General features: G+C 42.4%; 1 protein-coding gene and 1 pseudogene across 12 annotated transcripts in view; one reads left to right on the forward strand and one right to left on the reverse strand.

Moving 5' to 3' along the window:
- The window catches only part of LOC120297795 (leucine-rich repeat-containing protein 37A2-like), a 93,518-nt gene that overhangs the window by 35,435 nt on the left and 36,684 nt on the right, over positions 1-21,399 (forward strand). For 2 of the 12 annotated variants that reach the window (XM_039320834.1, XM_039320836.1), the window contains one exon: positions 906-1,268. The exons of the other annotated variants lie outside the window; for them this stretch is intronic. In XM_039320834.1, coding sequence (XP_039176768.1) covers positions 906-948 — 43 coding nt within the window. In that variant the 3' untranslated portion in view covers positions 949-1,268. Of the gene's footprint in view, positions 1-905; positions 1,269-21,399 lie in introns of those variants that run through there. 12 annotated transcript variants of the gene reach the window in all.
- LOC120297792 overlaps positions 1-21,399 on the reverse strand; it is a 59,530-nt pseudogene that overhangs the window by 30,966 nt on the left and 7,165 nt on the right.

The raw sequence follows: 21,399 nt of genomic DNA on the forward strand, positions 1-21,399 counted from the left end.
TTAGCGAATTTGTGGGCGGAAGCTGGGAGTGAATCGCATTCACGGTACGAGATTTATTACTACAAATCCTCGAGTTACAAATAGAATGGATAGGCTCCGTTACATTTATAACTTGAGGACTACCTGTACTATTCAAAAGAGACAATCAACAAGCCAAAAAAGGAACAAAAAGACCGAAACATCTCCCCACCAGCAATCAGCACCCAAATGAGCATAGGTTAACTCCAAGATTAACATCAGACTAACAATCAAGTAAACGATACCTCAATCAAGGAACTGCAAACAAGCGAACAGTAAACAGCTCAACAAAAGAACCTCCAAGACCATCCCCCAGCAACACTGACAGGATAAGCCACTAGAATGAGAGCAAGCCCCACTCCTTATTAGCACAGATGTTATCTAGATGAAACGTCCGCAAGAAAACAACCAAGCTCAGAAAGCACCAAGAACCCCTAATAATAGCGTTGTAAAAAGGTGGTTTAGATAATGAGGATGGGTTTTAGAGGAAAATAAATGAAGATACTAATTGGAACATAAAAAAATTAAAGAATAGTTACCAATTATCGATACCAATTTGCACCAATCGTATTAATAAGTACCAATAATGTTAAGCTTTGCTCTGAAAAATCGAAGGTGACCCCATGTGCCGTGTCAGAATAAATCCCAGAGCAGAACTCCAAAATTGAATTAAGTATAGAAATAGTATGCTGTTTTGATAGGGCAGAAAGGAATTATACTATAGTATAATAGATAGTGCTTGACTTATGACCACATTTGAGCCCATAGTTTCTGTTGCTAAGCAATATATTAGTTAAGTGAGTTGCACATCCTTCTACAATTTTTTTTGCCATAGTTGTTAAGTGACTCAGTGTGGTTTTTTAAAGCAAATCTGACTTTCCCCACAGATTTTGCTTGTCAGAAGCCAGCTGGGAAGGTTACAAGCAGTGATCATATGAACTCAGGACAACACAACTGTCATAAGGACATGCCAGTCACCAAGTGCCCAAATCTTGATCATGTGACCATGGGGATGCTGCAATGCTGCAATTTAAATGTGAAAACCATTCATTGGTCACATTTTCAGTACTATTGTAACTTTGAATGTTTACTTAACAAATGGTTGTAAGTTGAGAACTAACTATCCATAGAAATTATACCATTTCCATGTTAAACTCAGCTCTTTAACCGGACAACTTTCTTCCACCTACTGGATATGAGTTCCTACACCCAAAGCAGCCTTATTTCCAGATATCAGTTCAGGAATCTGTATTCACCTGCATAACTTCCTGTACTCGGCAGCCATTCCTAGTTGTGTGGTTGGAATGCATGTTTATCTTTGCTTCCGTCTCACACTTACATCACATGATAACCTGAGGAAAAATAAACATAAAGTAGAATTTTTACCATAGCCCCACATAAGCAAATCAGAATTGCTGATAAGTAGTCTAGGCTATCTGTCACTTTCCTACTTATTTACTCAAAAGTAGATATTGGTGGGTGAATATACATTTGAGTATGGATGGGGAGTGAACAGTTTGCAAGATCTTTCCAACTGTCCTTCCAGCAATTTTTCTTCCTCAAGAACCCTACGAGTTAGGTTTGCTGAGCAGTGACAAGAGGCATCTCTATTTGTGAGGAATATAAAAAGAAATATTTTCCATGATGGTAGTGACTAAAAAAAACCTGGCTTATTACTGACCACTTCATTAGACAACCTTTTGGGTCCTCTTAATAAAGCCTTTAATGGTCAATAATAATTCCCCTCTCCCTTAAGAAGAACAAAAGAAACTGGCCTAAAAACATGCAGGTGCCACAACATTATAAGCAGAACACAAGTTAGCCACGGAAACACATTTATGAAGCAATAATTTATGAAGGTGACTCACGCAAATGCCCTATATAGCTTATCCCAAAATCCAACCAGTAATAAAATTGTTTCACCACCCCAAATTTCATCACTTGCCTAGATTTGGATATGTGTAAATATACTTCCAAAGACTTCCCCAAAGTTCCTGGGAACTTGATTCCCCACAACACTTAGCAAAGTGTTACATTTCTTATTATATTGCAATTCCCATCCTTCTTTTCCTCCCTTTATTTCATTTCCTCTGAAGTCCACTTACCAGTAACCACAGGTTCACCCCAGGACATTAGCAACTCCTTTCCACCATAAAGCAAACAAACTGATACAATTAATGCTTAAACACCATGTACTCCATTGAGGTGGGTAGGTGTCTGAATAGGGTCATGGAAGCTCAGGAGACCAAGGGCAAAAGCTGCATTGCTCCTCTGAAGTAGGGGTAGAATGGAGAAAATAAGCCCCTGGTTTTGAGGCTGATCTTGTCACAAGACTTCCTGAACTCTGAACACTACAGTTTTAAAAGCAGAACACAGCAACCACAGGGTGAATTTCTTTTAAACTCTGACCTCCTATTGATGGAGAGAACCTTCACCTCTTCATATGTGTACAGACTAGATTTCCTTCCATGGACAACAAAATTATAATGTAGCATAGTGGTCACATCTTTGGAACCTCACAAATCCAAATTAAAATCCTATCCTAGTTGAGTCACTGGATGGGCTTTTAGGAGTATTCCCCCTCCCTTTTCCTAAAATATATTCACAGTAGAATTAACTGGTGATAGGTTGATTTGCCAGCATTATGGGAAAAATTAGGGCCATAGTCCAGTGGCAGAATGCTACTTTGCAAACAGAAAGCTGAGTTCAATACTTAGCATCCCCAGTCATAATGCTATGAAAATCTCTGAATGAAATGGGGCGTTGGTCTTACCTGAACGCCTTTTCTCAGTACGGAGATGGATAATCCACCGATGGGTTTTCTCTGTCTGCCTGCTCTTGAGACCAAGTAGCCAAAACTTGACACGCCCCCACTTCCTGTGGAGTCCATTCTTAACGAGGGCGAATTGGCTGATGATTGATGAGGTATTGGCTCTCAGCTCCCTACTAGCGGCCTGCTGGCCTTGGGGTGGGTGTGGATTATCCATCTCCGTACTGAGAAAAGGCATTCAGGTAAGACCAACGCCCCTTCTCCAGTACAGGAGATGGATAATCCACCGATGGGACGTACCAAAGCCTCACTGTCCCAAGGGGTGGGAAACAGATAAGGCCGGTAGATTGATCTCTGAGACAACTTGCTGGAGGACCCTCCTAACAAAGGAGGCGTCCGCCGATGCAAAGCGGTCTATCTTGTAGTGTCGTATAAACGGGGAAGGCGAGGACCATGTCGCGGCCCTGCAAACTTCCTCGATTGACGCCTGGGTAGCCCATGCCGCCGAAGTTGCAGCGCTTCGGGTGGAATGGGCCGTGAGATGACTTGGGGGCGGCAGGGATGATACATTGTAAGCTTCTGCAATACAACTTCGGATCCACCTTCCAATGGTGCCTGCGGAAACTTTCCGCCCCAAGGTGCCCGCTTGGAAGGACACAAATAGGGCCTCCGACTTGCGGAAGGGTTCTGTACGCTTTATATAACGCCGCAAGGCTCTGCGGACGTCCAATGTATGCCACTGCCGTTCCCGGTCATGTGTTGGATTTGGGCAGAAGTTTGGGAGAATTACTTCCTGTGTCCTGTGAAAGAGTGAATTCACCTTCGGTATGAAGGAAGGATCTAACCTAAGGACCACCCTGTCCTTGTGGAAAATGCATAGGTCGTTTCTGACTGACAGTGCGGCCAGTTCCGAAATTCGTCTGGCCGATGTGATGGCAATCAGGAACGCCACCTTTAGCAACAGGTGTCGCAAGGAAACGGTCGCCAATGGTTCAAATGGTGACCGAATGAGCGCGTGAAGGACTCGCGGTAGTTCCCAGGACGGGTACCTGTGAACTACTGGAGGTCTGGTGTTATAAGCGCCCTTGATAAAGGCACGGATCCTGGGGTGGTGAGCTAAGGGAACCGAATCCATGCAGGTGAGGAGGGTGGACAAGGCCGCCACTTGCCTGCGGATGGTCACCGGGGCGAGGCCTCTGTCTAGTCCCTCCAAGAGGTAATCTACTATCTGAGGAATGTAGAGTTTGTGTAAGTCAAACTGCCGTTCCCTGCACCAAAGGCAAAAATTTTTCCAAGTGGAATCGTAAATGCGGTTTGTTGCCGGACGGCGTGAAGCTTGAATTATGGTAATGGCCCCGGGAGAGAATAGTTCCTGTGCCATTATCTGGCGCTCAAGTGCCAGGCGGTCAGTTGTAACCATTGGGGTTCCGGGTGACTGATGGTTCCCTGGTGTAGGGACACTTGATGAGGGGGAATGTTCCATGGGGGCGACTGAGACAGGTTCATCAGGTCGGCGAACCACAATCTCCGTGGCCAATATGGTGCTACTAGGATCACTTCTGCCCACTCGTGAATCAGCTTGCGGATGACCGCCGGTATGAGTGGGAGTGGGGGAAAGGCATAAAGCAGACCCTGAGGCCACTGAGTTCTCAGGGCGTCCGTCCCCTCTGCTCGCGGGTTGAAGTAACGAGAGTAAAATCTGGGGAGCTGGGCATTGTCTGACGATGCGAACAGATCGAGGATCGGATACCCGAACCTGCGGGAGATGTCTAGGAACAAGTTCGGGTGTAGCCCCCACTCCGAAGGGTCTACTGTGGTGCGACTTAGGAAGTCCGCTTGCTGGTTGTTGACCCCCGATATGTGTTCCGCTTTTAGTGACTTCAGATTGGGCTCTACCCAGCTGAATAGGAGTCGTGCCTCTGTCATCAGGGTTTTTGATCTGGTCCCCCCCTGCCGATTGATGTGCGCCTTGGCTGCTACGTTGTCTGTTAGGACTAGAACGTGGCGGCCTCTGATTCTGTCTTTGAATTGTTGCAAGGCTAGGTGGATAGCCCTGAGTTCTAGCCAGTTGATGTTGTTTCTCAGATCCGCGGCGGACCAACGTCCCTGTATAAACTGAGGGTCCAGATGGGCTCCCCAACCGTACAGACTGGCGTCTGTAGTGATGGTAACTCTGACTGGTTCCTTGAAGGGTGAGCCCTTGGTCACAGCCCGAGAGCACCACCAGCGTAGCGCCCTGCAGATTTGTGGCGTGACCCTGCCTAGGTGGTTGGATGCGCTGGTGTTCTGCCGTTGGTAAGGGAGCAGAAACCACTGTACTTCCCGTAGGTGGAGCCTGGCCCAGGGTACAATGGCTATGGCCGATACCATCTTGCCCAATAATTGGGAAAGTGTTAGTATCAGAACTGAACGCTGCCTGTGAACCCAGCGAGCCAGTTCCCTGATTCCGGCCACCCGCCCCTGGGAGAGATAGACCATACAGTTGGTTGTGTCTATCGTGGCCCCCAGATGCAGCAGCCTGGACGAGGGAACTGTCTGGCTCTTCTGAAAGTTTACTGAGAATCCGTGTAATTGGAGGACGCGAATGACGGTCCTTACGTCCGCCTGAGCTGTCTGTAGAGATGTTGCTTGGATTAGTATGTCGTCTAGGTAACATTGGACGCATATTGGGATTTTTCTCAGTTTGGCGGCTACCACAAATGGTATCTTGGTAAATACCCTGGGTGCCGAAGATAGACCGAAAGGGAGAGCTCTGTATTGGAAGTGTTTCCCCCCGTAACAGAAACGTAGGAACCGACGGTGGTTTGGGTGGATGGGGATGTGAAGGTAGGCTTCCGTGAGGTCTATTGACGCCAGGAAGTCTCCTTCTCTGATGCTTCCCAGGATGGACTGAAGGGATTGCATCTTGAATTTTTTGTATGTTATGTAGCGGTTGAGGTTTTTGAGGTCCAGGATTGCCCTCCATCCTCCTGAAGTCTTTGGAACCACGAAGAGGATGGAGTAAAATCCTCTGCCTCTGTATTCCGCTGGGACCGGTTCTATGCCTTGAATGTCCAACAGGTGTTGGATGGCCTCCTGCATGAGTTTGCGTTTGGTGGGGTTCCTGGAGACCGAGCAGTTGATGAGTCGGTCTGGGGGTGTGACCAGGAACTCCAGGGACAGCCCGGACTGGATGGTTTGTAGTACCCAGTTGTCCGTGGAGGTCTGCTCCCACTGGTGGAAGAAGTGAGCTAGTCTTCCTCCAATGGGTAGGTCTATGTAGGAGTCATTTTGTCTTCCGGTACGGACGACCCGTTCCACGAAAGGGTCGTCTCGACTGGTTTTGTTGTCTGGGCTGGAACCCCGGTCTGTCGTAGGGGCGGCCGTACGGTTTGTTCTGCCTGGGAGTGAATGGCTTGGGTGCCTGACTGATAGGCGTGGTTGTCGGTTGGCGAAAGGACTGCCTACGAAAGTAATGTGTGGTACGTTTGTCTGACCTTTTGTTCAAGTGTGCCATGACCTTCCGCTTGTCTTTGCTCTCTACAAGATAGGGGCCCAAGGCCTCCCCAAACAGACCGTTGCTTGAGTAAGGGGCGGTCGCTAGCCGCCACTTAGCCTTGGTGTCAGCTTGCCAGTGTTTTAGCCATAGCATTCTCCTGGCAATTATGTTGGATGCTATGGATCTGGATGAAAAAATGGCCGATTGGAGCGTTGCGTCTGCAGCGTATTCCGTGGCTGCTACCATCGTAGCCAGGTCCTGGTGTGTTTGTATGTCATCCATAGGAACTATGGCTTGTAGTTGTTGCAACCAGATGAGGGTGGCCCGGACAAAAAAGGAGGCCGAGGTGACTGCTTTGATGGCCCATGCCGCTGTCTGGTGGGTTTTGCGAAAGGCTTGTTCCCACTTTTTGTCATCTGCCTTAAGGGCCTCCACTAGGTCCCCAGCCATGGCTGTCTGGGAGACCAAGGGGGTCCAGGCTTCATCTACTTTAGGTATTTCTAAGGCCTCATTGAGGTCTGTGGCAGTGCTGTATAATTTTTTGTCCGTACCACTCACTGATGGGAAGGAAGCGGGAGAGTCCCATGGCTTCTTGATCCCTTTCAGGAAAATGGCGGGGCAAGGTACATGGTGCTGCGTTGTCACCTTTTCTACGAATACGGGTCTGGATGTGGTGGCCTGTGTCGCTTGCGGCTGAGAAAACTGATCCATCCCCATGTCCGCAATGGCTGTGGCCTTGCGTAGTATCGTGAGGAAGCGGTTGTGATTAAATAATCCCCCTGAGGGGGGCTCAGGGGGAAGTTCCTCATCCTCTGACATAGAGATCTCAGGTTGATCCTCCTCTTGTGGTGAAGAATAACCACTCATGGAGGACTGGGCCGGGGAGGTGGGTTCCTGAATGCCTGAGGACTCTGAGGGGAGTTCCGAGTGTGGCATGGCTGAGGTGGAGGGCCCCTGGTCGTGGTGGGCGGAGCGCTGTGCTAGGGCTCGGTCCACCACTTTGGTTAATAGGGCCTCTAGCCGTCCATCTGCCCAGATGTCCCCTATGTCATTACCTTTGGGTGTGGTGACTGCAGGTGGAGAGGTGGACTCAGTGGTTGTGCCTGCCGCCGTGGTGTTTGTTGGGCCGATGTGGATGGCGAATCCAGTGGTTGCGGTGTTCCTGGAATGGACCACACGCTCTGGGTTGATGTGGATGGACCCAATGGTAATTCCACCTCGGTGGCCGCCATTTGAACCAATTCCAATTGGGCCTGCCTCTGCACTCTGGAGAACTCCTTCTCCAGGGCCTGGTACCTATGGCTGGCTTGCTTTTCCGCCAACTTGGAGGGCCTCTTGAGCGAGTGTTTTGTCTTCGCTTTGCACTTGCCTGCCGCCTTCTGGTCAGAAGGTGTGTTGCAGCCGAAATTGGGAGATGGAGGGGTTGTGCTCATGGATTGAGGCAACGAGGATCCCTCCATTCCGCTTGAGCCGTCCCAGAAAAACTGAGAAGACGCTCAGGCAGGCAAGTATTGGCGGGAGCGAAATTGGAACTAGTACCAGGACTGTTCCCCTGATCACCCGACCACAACAAAAATATTCTCTCTGGGCTAAGGTCACGGTAGCTGAGGGAGGTACCGAAGGCACGTTTGGAACCACTCTTTGGGTTCCGCCCGGAGGCCTTAGGTGACCAGGCAACGTGCACCAGTAGGCAAAAGAGAGGGGAGGCAAAAAATATCAGTGGCGACCTCAAAAGGGTCTGTAGGCCTGACCTAATCCACAACAAGTTATCAAATGGCGGTCACCAAGAGCGGAATTTATTCTTATTAATATTATTACTATTATAATAGTAATAGGAACAACAATAATAATAATAAAATAATTACAGTTTGAAGAGCCTATATTAATGAAAATTGGGGAACCTTTGTTTGAGAGGCCTCAACAAGTTCAGGTTGAGGAGCAGAAGATAACTTGTGTAGCACATAACTGTAAAGAAAAGCAGCAACAGAAGAAGGTTAAGGAAGCCTCACATCTAGTGGTTTCTGAATCTGCGGGAGAAGCAAGACTTATAAAGCCTTTGGAGCAATCTTCAAGGGTGGAATTGTCGTCTGAAGAAATGGAAAATGGGAAATCTCAGGTTGAGGGGTTTCAACAAGCTGAGAGGAAGGGGCAGAGGACAACTTGTGTAACATATAATTGTAAAGACCAACAGAATAAGGAGTTTAAGGAATCCTTACATGTATTGGCTTCGGAGTCGTTGGGAGATTCAGGAATTTTGGAGCAATCTTTAAAGGCAGATCTCAAAGCATTTCTCTCGAGTTTGATAAGGATAAGGACGGAGAATGAAAATTAGAGATTGATAAGGATCGAGAATGAAAATGGACAATTGAGACTGATAATAATAATATCAGTATGATAAGGATGGAGAATGAAAATGGACAATTGAGACTGATAAGGACTGTGTTTCTTGTGGATGGAATTTGTTATTGGTGAAGATTTAAATGTTTAATGTGTTTATTGTGGATGGAATTTGTTATTGATAAAGAGTTAAATGTGTATAAGGGAATTTTAATGTTTTAAGTTTTAAGTAATGTTTAAATTTGTGCTTTGGAGGGAGTTTTTAAAGAATGATAATAATATCAGTAATTATTATTATTACTATTTTTAAGATGGAATTTGATTAAATGCGTATAAGGGGATTCTAATGTTTTAAGTTTTAAGTAATGTTTAAATTTGTGTTTTGGAGGGAGTATAACTTGTTTATTCTAATGTTTTAAGTTTTAAGTAATGTTTAAATTTGTGTTTTGGAGGGAGTATAACTTGTTTAACTAAATGTATTTAGATTTGTTTATTCATATTAGATTTTATATTGTAGGTATAGATGTTCAAAGAAAGTAGTGTTTAAAATTGTGTTTTGGTAAGAGTTTATATAGAATGATGGATAATATTATAAGTATGATTAGAAGATGTTTAGAGTATATTATTTTTTTTAGAGAAGATAATCTATTTAATTTAAGGTATTTAGATTTGTTTAGGATTTATATGCGTTTTAAGTTTTTCTTTTCTTTTTTTTTTGAAACATTTAGGACAAGCCTGTAATCAACTCTGGGAGGGCTAGGGGAGGGTTAGGGAGGTTTGGGGAGCTGGGGGAGGGTATGGGAGGGTGGGTTTGGGGAGGGGATTTGTCTTGTAAAATTTAAAAAATTTTCAATAAATAATAATAATAATAATAATAATAATAATAATAATAAAATAATAATAATAATAACAACAACAACAACGATGATGATGATGATGTGTGTTCTGCCTTTAGGCCTGTTGGCCTTGCAGTAGCTTAATTTTTAGCGTTAATCTTTTTTTTAATTATTTATTTATTTTTATTATTATTATATTTTATTCTATTATTATATAAATATATCGGGGGTGGAGCGCTGACTGTGCACTCCTATTCCATCGCTATCAGGGCTTCCAGGTATGTTGTGGAGCTTCCTTAATCTCCGTTTGTCTTCCTCTGGTAGGAAATGGCGGCCGCTGCTCGTTTCTCTCTGAAAACGAGCTCCGCGGTTCCCAGGAAGGTTCTCTAGCCCCCAGTTCTTAGTTGGGGCTTACTCCCTTCCCTTCGGCTTTTTTTTAAAAAAGGAGGGTGGCCGCAGCTCGTTTCCCTCTGAAAATGAGCTCCGCGGCCTCCCAGAAGCTGCTTGTGCCCGGGGATTTAAATTTAGCGCGCTGGTGACGTTTTAGGGGGATCCCAGCCGGGGATTGCCTTTGTTGCCTGAAAGCGGCAACTAAAATGGCGCCCGCGGTTGCCCTGGGCTGCTAGGTAATCTTCGACGATCCGAATTCAAGTTTGAATCCGGACCTGGAGATTGTTATTTTTTCCCCAAATTGAGGAAAAAAACAAAATCCCGTGGAAGGTTGGGGAGAAAAGCTCAGCAAGTGGTCTCTGCTGATGCCTTCTTCCCCCCTTTTCCACCCCCAGAGCCCTGGGGCTGGCTGGGATCCATCGGGAGTTTTTCCCCACCACACACCCCTTTTTAATTTTAGATATGAGATCAGGGATGATCCCAAGGAAAAATTAGTGGTTGGGGAAAAGGTTCAGCAAGTGGTCTCTGCTGATACCTTCTTCCCCCCCCTTTCCACCCCCAGAGCCCTGGGGCTGGCTGATATCTGTGGGGAAGTTACCCCCCCCCACCAATCCCCTTTTAAGTTTTAGGTTTGAGATCAGAACTGATCTCCAGAAAATTTTTTGGTTAAACTCCTATAGGTGGCAATTTTTTGGAAGGGGAAGCCAATTATTAAGGGATAATCAATCAATGGATTTCTTTGTCTAACTCAGTGGTTCTCAACCTGTGGGTCGGGACCCCATTTGGGGTCAAACGACCATTTCACGGGGGTCGCCAAACCACACTGTCCGCCATTTTTTTCCCTTTTCCCTAGCTGTCCTACTCCCTCTTATTGGTGGCCACACCCACTTGGGGGTCATCACAACATGGGGAACTGTATTATGGGGTCATGGCATTAGAAAGGTTGAGAACCACTGGTCTAACCTGATAAGCTGAGAGCCACGCCAAAACGAGTCTTCTCGAGCAGAGACCAAGTTAAGAATGGACTCCACAGGAAGTGGGGGCATGTCAAGTTTTGGTACTTGGTCTCAAGAGCAGGCAGACAAAGAAAACCCATCAGTGGATTATCCATCTCCTGTACTGGAGAACTAGTGATTTTCTGCACAGATAGGCACCTTGGCAATTGCCAGATATTTTAAACTTCAACTCCTATCAAACTGCTCAGCCCAGTCAATGGCAAAGGAATCTGGGAATCATTCATACTAAATAGCAGGAACCACCCAGCCATGCCTGGCCAGTATTAATCTATAGGCTATAGGCAAAAAGCAACACAATTTTTTCTTTATTATTCTCAAGAACTGAGTCTGGATACTTATAATTAGTATTATGTTATTATAAAGTGGCCAACATCTAGGGAAATGTAGGGAAATCCATTTGGAAGAAAGGACACTGAATGCCCATAGATCTAGGTATGTGCATATGTTACTTGGAAGAAATGGCATTCAGTTACTCAGATAAGTTGCAAACTCACAAAAACTAAGCAGAATCAGACATGTTTAACACCGAGATGACAGACTAAGACAGGTTATGAAAACTGAAGCAACATCCCAGAATAAAGCTCTGAGCTAGCCATCTCCAAACTGTTGCCAACACTGTGAAGCCTGAGACTTCAATTTGAGAGAGACTATGTTTTAAGATTGAGGTACAAAACACACAAACACAAAAAACCTCTGTCCTGGAATACATAAGCAATAAGCAAACCAGTACCTTTCCTCCATTATTTCACAGATATTATCACACATAAAAAGCTTGTTTTCAGGATGCACTTCGGTCCTATCTACACACTCCAGAAACATGTGGAGGCCTTCTTAAAAGTTTACACATCAAAGGGATGAAAGCATATGCTGTTTGACACAAACACTTGGAGTCTGTGAATTGCTGAATGTATTGACAAATCTGAAACTGCTTACTGTTGTCTTGTGCTTCTCATAACAGAATTCTGAAAAACACCAGGCAAAGTGCCAGCATGAGCAACTCCAAGGCACTGTTGGAAATATAAGCAGACATTGAAAGAAAAAGTATTGGGGAATGGGGAGGGGGAGCAGAAAGAATCTTGCTGAAGAGCTATGTAGCACATCAATATTAAAGCACAAAGCAGTGCAAGCTCTCACTATAATGGAGCCCCAGCTCTCTGGAACCAACACAATAGCAAATATATACTCTATCTCAATGGACACTAATAATAATGCTTGATGGGACTGGATGGGAGACACAATGCCATCTGGCTCAACATCTGTCTATCTAAACAGTTACATTAAAACCAGTGCATGAGAGTTTAAAGATGCTTACGCTTATCTGATATAACCCTCTGATTTAAAAGCAGAAATTTTCCAACTGGTATCATGTTTATCTTTAAAAATAAAATAGTCCAAATCATGAGAGGCAAAACTGCATCCAAATGTACAAAGTGAATACAATCAGTCCTGTAGATCTTGTACTGCAAGTATAGATTCTGGCATGACCACTAATCGTAGTGACACCATTCCACTTACCTTAATTTCACAGACTATAAAACAGTATTAGCTGTACCTACTAGTCATGTCTCAAAATTAATACTTTGAAACAACAAAGATGGTCCAGTTCCTCCTCTTGTGGATCAGCTCTCTTTAAATGGGAGTAGATGATAGATACCAAATCAGCATTTCGGGGCAGAAAACTTTTAAACAATAAAGCCAAATCACTCAGTGACTAACTCAGATCCTGGAAATGGTTAAGCGTGATCTCCCAGGCATGATTGTATTGTTCCACATAACATGATGACAAAGCTTTTTCCCATCATCTGACTGAAGCTGCCGTCTTGCATTTTAAGTTGTAATTTAATATGCTGAAAGGTGAAGTTTATCAGATGTCGAGAGCTTGACCTTTATGATGATGGGGAAGAGTTTAAGAAATCTTTTCTTTTTCTTTTTAATCTATATTTTTATTTTATTCAAGACAAGGTTAAAATACAAAATAGAAAACCCCAAAGAAAAAATCCCACAGAAAACAAAAAAAGAAAAAGAAAAAAACAAGACAAAAAACAAAAACAATCAAAACATTTTAAAAAGGTGCATCAAAACAATACATATAGACAGATTATCCCCTCTAGTTGAATACTGATCTACATTACTACATTAGCTCCCACCCTGTAATAAATCCATCCAGTCTCTCTCAATCTTCATAGAAGAAAAGAATTTGTCACTTCCCTTTTCAGTCAGAGGCTGGATATTGTAGTAGAAACATATAGGCTTGAGCTTTGGGACAACAGATGAAATCCATTTTGTTAGTTCTCCAGCTGCAAAAATCTCTTTGATCTCAAACTGGATCAAAGTCCTTCTGTGTGTCTTCATCCAAAGTTCCATGCCCTAACATTTCTTGCAAAAAGATTATAGTCTCGTCCAGTTTTTTAAAGAGAAATTCAGCTAAAGGCTGAGTATTTCCTCACTCTCCTTTCTTAGATTTCAGCCACTCTTCAGCTATTTTAATCTGTGAAACTTGACCAGGGAACAAGAACAGTCAAGATATGTTTTCCTCTATATTTCAGTTATAAGAAGGTTATAAGAAAAAATCAATAAAAATAAATTCCAGATATTTTGCAAATTCAAAAAATACAGAATCTAGTGGTGAGAGTCTGAGAGCTCTTCACCCACGCAAATGCTGCCTTGCTTCCATATGGAAGGGACAGAGGTTATCTAGAATAATATATCAAAAAGTAAAAAGAAAAAAGCAATTAGAATCCAACAAGGGGTTGAGATAAATCAGCATTCAACCACTAATCAACTTTTAAAGCAAAATAAAATAAATCCAAAAAGTGAAAGTTAATACTCAGGCATGCTTAGAAAATGAAACTGCTTCACTGGAAGATGTATATGCCAAGTGACTTCAATTGCTTCCAGAGAGAATTAGAATCTTTGGAAGTGAAATCAAGATATCATTGGTAAATGGAAGAAGAAACTCTTACTGTGCAGCAGCCATCTTGAGAGGAAGTTGTAAGGTCCTACTTCAACTAATCCTCCCAAGAAAGCAGAATTCTTGAAACAGGCATTGTTTCAAAAGGAACTTTTATTGAGAGGCAATGATAGCAAGAAAATAAAGCAAGATCTGATATTTTCCCACACAAAACATTATACTAAAGCATCCCATTCAAACCCCACCCCAACGGCCAAATGTCCAGTTTAATTTCATCCAATCCCCAGGTGTGAGGTTGTTATGGGAACCAAGGTGATAAGCAGAGTTCCCAGGCGTAATCCTCTAGGTTTCATTTCATGACATCCTGCTCCTACCAGAGCAGAGTGGAGATAAGGCAGATGACCCATGGCACATTCCTTCCTCCATTCACACCCTAATGCATCAAAAGAATAAAGAATAAAGCAGAGGAAACACAGAGCCTCCCCCCTTCCATCAACAGAACAGATCCTCCTCCATCCCAAGCAACGAGCAACCCCAAAAAGAATTTAAAAAATGTTTTCAATTCACATAATTAGTGATGTTAAAATGTTCCTCTCCCTTTTACACAAAAAAGACTGACAATGCTCCTCCAGCCACAGCAGCTCCTACTCCTGTTGAGTGCTGGGGTGAAAGGGCCAGAATCGGTGCTGGGAGAAGAGCTGAGCCCCCTCGGGGGTCTAGGATCCAGCCATGGGACCAGCTCTCCTTCTTGGACCTCTAGGCTGCTAAACTTCTACCTCAGTTGCTCCACTGATTGGCTGCCACACCTTGGCAAGTAGCGGTCCTTAGGTGCTGTCCACTCTGAAGCTTCTCGCTCCCACCACTTCAGCTTTCTGCTCCATTCAGGCCAATGGTAGTACAACAAGAATTCAGCTTCAGCAGCTTTCCACAGCCCCTTTCGCCACTCCTCCAACTTGAGTTGGTTGAACACTACTGCTCCACCCATCCATTCTGGGGCCTGGGTTGGCTCCTTTTGTTCAATTTGCTCCTTGGGGCATGTCGAGGCCAATCAGGTTACGAACTGCTTTCGGCCCCAGCCAGAGTCCCGCTGGTTGAGCCCAACCTGGCTGTAGCCGGCTGCTCCATTTCAGGCATCTTCTCCTGAGTCTTCACTACCCCTTTGAAGGCTACCAGAAGGGCATAGGGGCTCAGGACCCCTTAATGAAATTGGAAATGTTTAGAGAGCTAGCTCAGTGTCAAAGTCCAGCTGAGAAGCCCAATAACGCAAAACCCCACAGACACCGCATTCTCTAATGTATTAGGCATTAACAAACCAATAAGATAGAAAGGAAGCTAGCTCTGAGAATATGGCAGGAAACAGATAATTGAAAGAGTAAAACTTTCCCTCCCCTCTCTGACAGTTCAGGTCACATTGTCCAATTAATCTTTTAGCAATTTTTATGAGAAGAAATTTCAATCTGCTAAAACATCTCCTCAGCAGTTTTGGTTCTCACATCGATAAGGAGCACCTATGGATCCCAAACTCTCCCTCCCCCCAGTAACTGTAAACAAGCCTAGAAACACAATGGCAGTCCTAAAGACAGTAGGGCTTGTAGCTTGAAACCAACAACCCCAGAAGAAAAACAGGGGTCATCTACAACAGGGCTTTTCAACTGGTAGTACACGTACCACCAATGGTACATTGGCACCTGGCAGGTACACGACCATCATAGAGAAGTGGTAGCAGGGGAAGGGAATGAGCTGAACTGGTGGCAGCATCGCACAAGCCTGAGAGAGACGGCTTGAGCTGCTGGGCTGCCAAGCTCAGCAGAAGCGCCAGGATCAGCGCCGCTTTCCAGCTGATCAGTGCTTCTTTGGGACTGAAAGGGCTCGGCGGAAGCGCCAGGATCAACACAGCTTTCCAGCTGATCAGTGCTTCTTCCGGGCTGTCAGGACTCAATGGAAGCACCAAGATCAGCACCACTTTCCAACTGATCAGCGCTTCTTCAGCGCATTGATCCTGGTGCTTCTGCGGAGCCCAAAAGAAGCGCTGATCAGCTGGAACCCTGCCACTACTCCGCAGAAGGTAGATCCTCATCATCCCCAGCCCAGCAGGGGTCTTCCTGATGCACCATTGCAAACAAAGGGGAGCTCTGGTGAGGAGGAAGTGGAGGCAGAGTTTAGCAACCGGAGTGGGGATCCCCCCCCCAAAAAACAAACGTGCTTCGTGGGTAACTTCCCAGTATGACAGAAGTGACCAAAACCTGACTTCCACTTCCGGATTGTGGCACCTCAGTCGTACAAAGAGACCTCTCTCTGTCGGCTGTTTTCCCTCTGCCGGTAGACCCTTATGTGGGTCTTAAATCGCCCTGGAAGGGCGACTACCATTGAGGAGGCTTTGCTTGGCTGCAGTGGAACGGCGGCTCCCCCTGCAGTCCGAACTAACTCCGTAGGGCCGACGGAGAAGAAGATCGGCCAATAAAATGGCCGATCACTTAGCTGCGCCAGTCGAAGTCAGAAAATCATCTAAGCATAAAGAACCACCATGGTGAATCCGGGTGAGACCTTTCTTCCCTCTCTCTGTCCTGACTATTTGCCTGTAAAAAGTTTTTGATCACTTCCCTGTCTTAAGAGAGCTTCTATCTACTTGGGAAAGAAAGTTTTAAAAGAACTAAAATAATTAAAGCTTTATTGACTACTTGATTTTTCTTTCTGGATACCTAGGGGCCTTGAAAAAAATAAAATAAAAAAGAAACACTATATTTTTTACTCTATCTATTATATTGGAGATATTGGCTTTTGTTTTTTCTGCTTCTGAAAGAGATAAATTTTTACCTATTTGGAAGAAAGAGTTTACAGTCCACTGAGGACATCTTGTGGCAAAAAATCCCATTACAACTCTATTTTCTTTTGCTACTTGATGAATTTGACTTTCAAATAAAGAGAAAAGATAAAAGATTTGTAACAACTGTGGTGAATTGGTTTATTAGAATTTTGGAGGTGGATATTTGTTGATTGTTTTGAAATATAGCTTTCATTAAAAGATTAAAGACTATTCTTTTGGAAAAAAAGTTTTATTGGTTTTTTTCCATTTTTATAAAAGCTTAGGACACAACGTGGTGGTCAGGGCGACAAATCAATTGAAGACAAAATCAGATAAGTATAGCTCAGATTAATTATCAAAAATTTCCTCTCTATTTCCTAGATATAATATTGCTTATTAAAATTAATAGAGTTTTAGGTAAAGTTCAATCAAGCAAAAGTCATCAATCCACATTGCGATTATAATAATCTATATCCTGTTTTTAAGCTTTACTAATTACAGTTCTCATACTCCAATTATGTTTTAATGAATATATAGTTGGGATTTCAGGTATCCTTAATGATAGATCATTCATTGAAACTATTTTTTTCTATCACAAATAGCTCTTCCTCTCTCTCTATTACAACATGATTATCATATTTAAAATAATAATATAACTCCAACAAATATAATTCTATTTTTAAGAATATATTCTGTCATTTCATCAATCTACGTCAATAAAAAAATCTTTTTAACCCCTTTAATAAAGTTTAGACCTTCAAATACTTATCAACTATAATATCAGAAAATTCCCATTCTTCATTCATTATTAAATCAGACAAAATCTCTCTCTCTATTACAGCATAATTATCATGTTTAAAATAATAATGTAAGTCCAACAAATACATTTCTATTTTTAAAAATATGTTCTATCATTTCATCTATCTACATCTATCAAATCTTTTAACCCCTAATAAAGTTTACTCCTAATAAAGTTTACTCCTTTAGCTATAACAGTAAATTCACATCCTTCATACGTTATTAAATCAGACAAAATCTCTAAAGCCTTTTTAATCCATCAAGTAACATTTTATATCACGTTTAAACCTAACTCTAGCTTTCTTTCTATGCCGGTTCCCATATTAAAGCTTTTCGGTTATCGAGCCTCAAAATTTGGTTACAAAAATTTCTGACCAATTCAAACTGAAAAGTTTTCTTCCCTTTCTGCCAATATCATCTGAACATTATATTCACTTTTATTCCATGTTACAGTTAAAAGTAAGTTATCCGCTTTGTTGTAATTTTCGAAGAATTGTATCTGGATGTCAATCTCTGTTGTTTTTGGAGGTTGAACTGAATCAATTACTGTGATTTCTTGGTCATCGAAGTTTTCCGTCAGTTATTTACAACTGACGGAAAACTTTGATGACCAAGAAATCATTGGTAAAATTAGTTGGCTCAGTGGTTTCCTCATTTTCTCCCAGTGTAAGTTCACAATTGGATTGTAATCATAGTTCCTCTGTCTCTTAAATTGTATATTTTGATGTATAGAGGCCTGTTCAGGATTACTCTGCTCTTCCTCTATTAATCCTTGTTCTATAACTTGATTCATTATTGGAGAGTCAATTTGAAGTTCCAAAGTAGCATCTTTAAGTTTTCTCCAAGGTTTCAAATAGGTTTTGAAGTCTTCTGTGAATTCTAAAAATTTTTCCAGTATTAAATCATAGACAAGGTGTGGGTAACTTTCTTCCATTTTGGTGGTAGACTAGCCTATTCCTTTATTAGAGACTGTATTTGAAAAAAATCCACAAATGTCCGCCTCCAAAAGTCTAATAGCCAGCTTCATCACCCAGCTGTCAAGTTAACTTTTCTCTTCTATTATCATATGAAAGTCCAATCCCTCTTCAAATAACAAGAAGTACATTTGTAATGTCACTTTTCGCCACCAGATGTCCTCAGTGGACTGTAAAGTCTTTTTTCCAAGTTAATGAAGTTAAAGAAATTTTTTTTCTTTCTTTAAAAAGTTAACAAGAGAGATATCTCCAGCATTATAAAAATTGAAGGTAACAGTGTCCACTTTTTCTTCTTTTCCCCTAAATATCCCCCCAAAAAAGGAATCCAATAGTAAAAAAAACAAGCAGAAAAACAAAAAATTCTTAATTTCTTTCTTTTTAGCTCTTTTTCCCATATAGGCAGCCGCCACTTTCTTTAAAAAGGGAAATAGTCAACAACTCTTTACAGGAAAGTAGTCAGGACAGTGAGAGAAGGGAAAGGTCTCACCCGGATTCACCAAGGTGGTTCTTCATGCTTGGATGGTCTTTTGACTTGCAATTGGTGCGGCTAGGTGATCAGTCATTTTACTGGCCGATCTTCTTCTCCGTTGGCCCTCAGAGTTAGCTCAGAGAGCTGGAGGAGCCGCTGTTCCTCCGCAACCGAGCTAAGCCTCCTCGACGGTAGTCACACCCTCCAAGGCAACTTTTGACCCATATAAGGGTCTACTGGCAGAGGGAAGCTAGCCGACGAAGAGAGGGATCTCTTCGTACGACTAGAGGTGCCACGATCCGGAACTGGAAGTCAAAAGATTAAAGACTATTCTTGATCAAAAATTACTTCACCATTGAAATGGAGGAACCTTATCCACAGCTCGACTATGAACTTATATTGGAAAAGATTTTGGAAACTACAAACTATATAAAAGCTTATATCAAATCTTGGAGAAAAATCAAAGATGATACTAGAGAACCACAAATTGACTTTCAACCATCGGTTCAAAATATAGACCAAAGAATAACGGAGGAAGAACAGAGTAACCCTAGAGAGGTTCTTACTCTACAAGATATACAACTGAATGAGACAGAGGAACTGCACTTACAATTTAATTATGAACTTACAGTAGAAACTACTGAGCAAATTAATTCTACACAATCCTACTTACGACCTATGGAGAACAATGATGATCAAAGAATAACATTAACTGAGCTATTTGAGCTCCCCAAAATAACAGAGCTTGACATTCAGCTACAAGTCATTGAAAATTGTGATAATGTGGACAATCAACTAGCAACTACAATAAGGAATAAAATTGACTATACTATTCAGATGATATTGGAAGAAAGAAGAGAACTTTGATTATTTTGATGTATTGAGAAATAGCTTTACTCAAATGTTGAGGTTTGATGATGCAGAGGCTTTATTATGGAAACCAGCTTGGTATAGAAAGAAAGCTAGAGTTAGGTTTAAAAATGTGGCTTAAAATTCCACTGAATGGGTTAAAAAGATTGTTGACGCTTGGATTGTTTTAATAACAAATGAAATAGGTGATTTTATAAAAGGATATTTTTGTAACAATATTGAGTATTAGAAATGATAAATAGTTGGAGGGGTAAATGTTATTTAATTGATTGATAGAATATATATTTAAAATAGACAGAAATGTAGTCTTTTGGACTGATAACTTAATTTTAACCAAGATAACTATTTTGTAATAGAGGGAGAAGAGGAGGTATTTGTGATAAGAGAAGTAATAGCATTAATAAATGATGTATTAGTTTAAGCAATAGGCTATATCTAAAAAAATGTAAGGATGTTGTTTTTTGGGATAATATATTTACCTTAGATAGAATCATCATGATAGGGAAAAGAGAAATGAGGGATGCCCGAAGTGCTAATATGTCTATATAAGCTTAATTGGAATATGATAATTTTTAAAATAGTAAAGCTTAAAAACACGATTTGGATTCTTATAATTGAAATGTGATTGATGATCGATTGAATCGATTGAGCTTATTTTTACAAATGTAATAATTTCCATTGGTAAAATATTATGTGGGAAATAGAGAGGGAATTTCTAAAAAAATAATTTGTGTGATATATGTATGATTTTGTTTTAGGATAATTGATAGCCCAACCACCACATTGTTTCTCAAGCATTTTTATGTAAAAATGAAAAAACCAATAAAATTTCTTCATTAAAAAAAAGAAAGAAAAGAAAAAAAGAAGTGACCAAAACCTGCTGCATCCACCCAGCAGACGGGGAGGGGGAATAAAAACCAAACACACACACACACACACACACACACACACACCACTGCCAATCCTCAACAGAAATGCTAACAACAACAAAAACCTTGGACAGAAGGAAAAGCGCGGTCGGGAGGGCAGGGAGGTGTCTTGCTCGGCTGTGGCTTGGGGGGAGGGGGCAGCTTCACTCCCCCCAAATGCTGCCCTTTCACGAAAGCAGGATGAAAACTCAAAAAAAATGACAAGGGAAAAATGTTAAAACAGAAGAGTGTCTTGTGATGGCTTACTTCTCCACTTCCTTCTAGCAATTTAAATATGTAAAGACCACAAAAGAAAAAAATTGGCTTTCTTTCATTGTAATTCAGAAGCGAGGAATGGAGGATTTGGTGGGGAGGTTGGTTGTTTCAAAGGAAGGGAAAGAAGGGATTTGGGTCTGTGCGGGGCGCAGCAGATGAACGGTGATGGTGCGTGACTTCTGGTGTTGGGGAGGAGGTCTTTTTAAATTAGTAAAATGAGGCAAAAAATAAAAATCCCCCACTCCACCCCCAAGAGCTGGATCCAGATGTGATCTTTTTTTTTTCTTGTTGAGAAGAGACACTCTTCTGTTTTAACCTTTTTTCCTGGTTTTTCAGAGTTTTCATCCTGCTTTCATGAGAGGGCAGTGTTTGCGGGTGGTGAAGCTGCCCTCTTTCCCCTTCCAAGCCACCAGCCGAGCAATACGCCCACCTGCCTGTGCTCTTTCCCACCCAAGGTTTTCATTGTCGTGAGCATTTCTGTTGAGAATTGGCAGGGGGGGCTGTTTGGTTTTTATTCCCCCGTCTGCTGAGTGGTTGCAGCAGGT

The sequence above is a fragment of the Crotalus tigris genome, unplaced genomic scaffold (genome assembly GCF_016545835.1).
Source record: "Crotalus tigris isolate CLP2741 ecotype Arizona unplaced genomic scaffold, ASM1654583v1 scf7180000023710.216627, whole genome shotgun sequence".
Taxonomy (NCBI): Eukaryota; Metazoa; Chordata; class Lepidosauria; order Squamata; family Viperidae; genus Crotalus; species Crotalus tigris.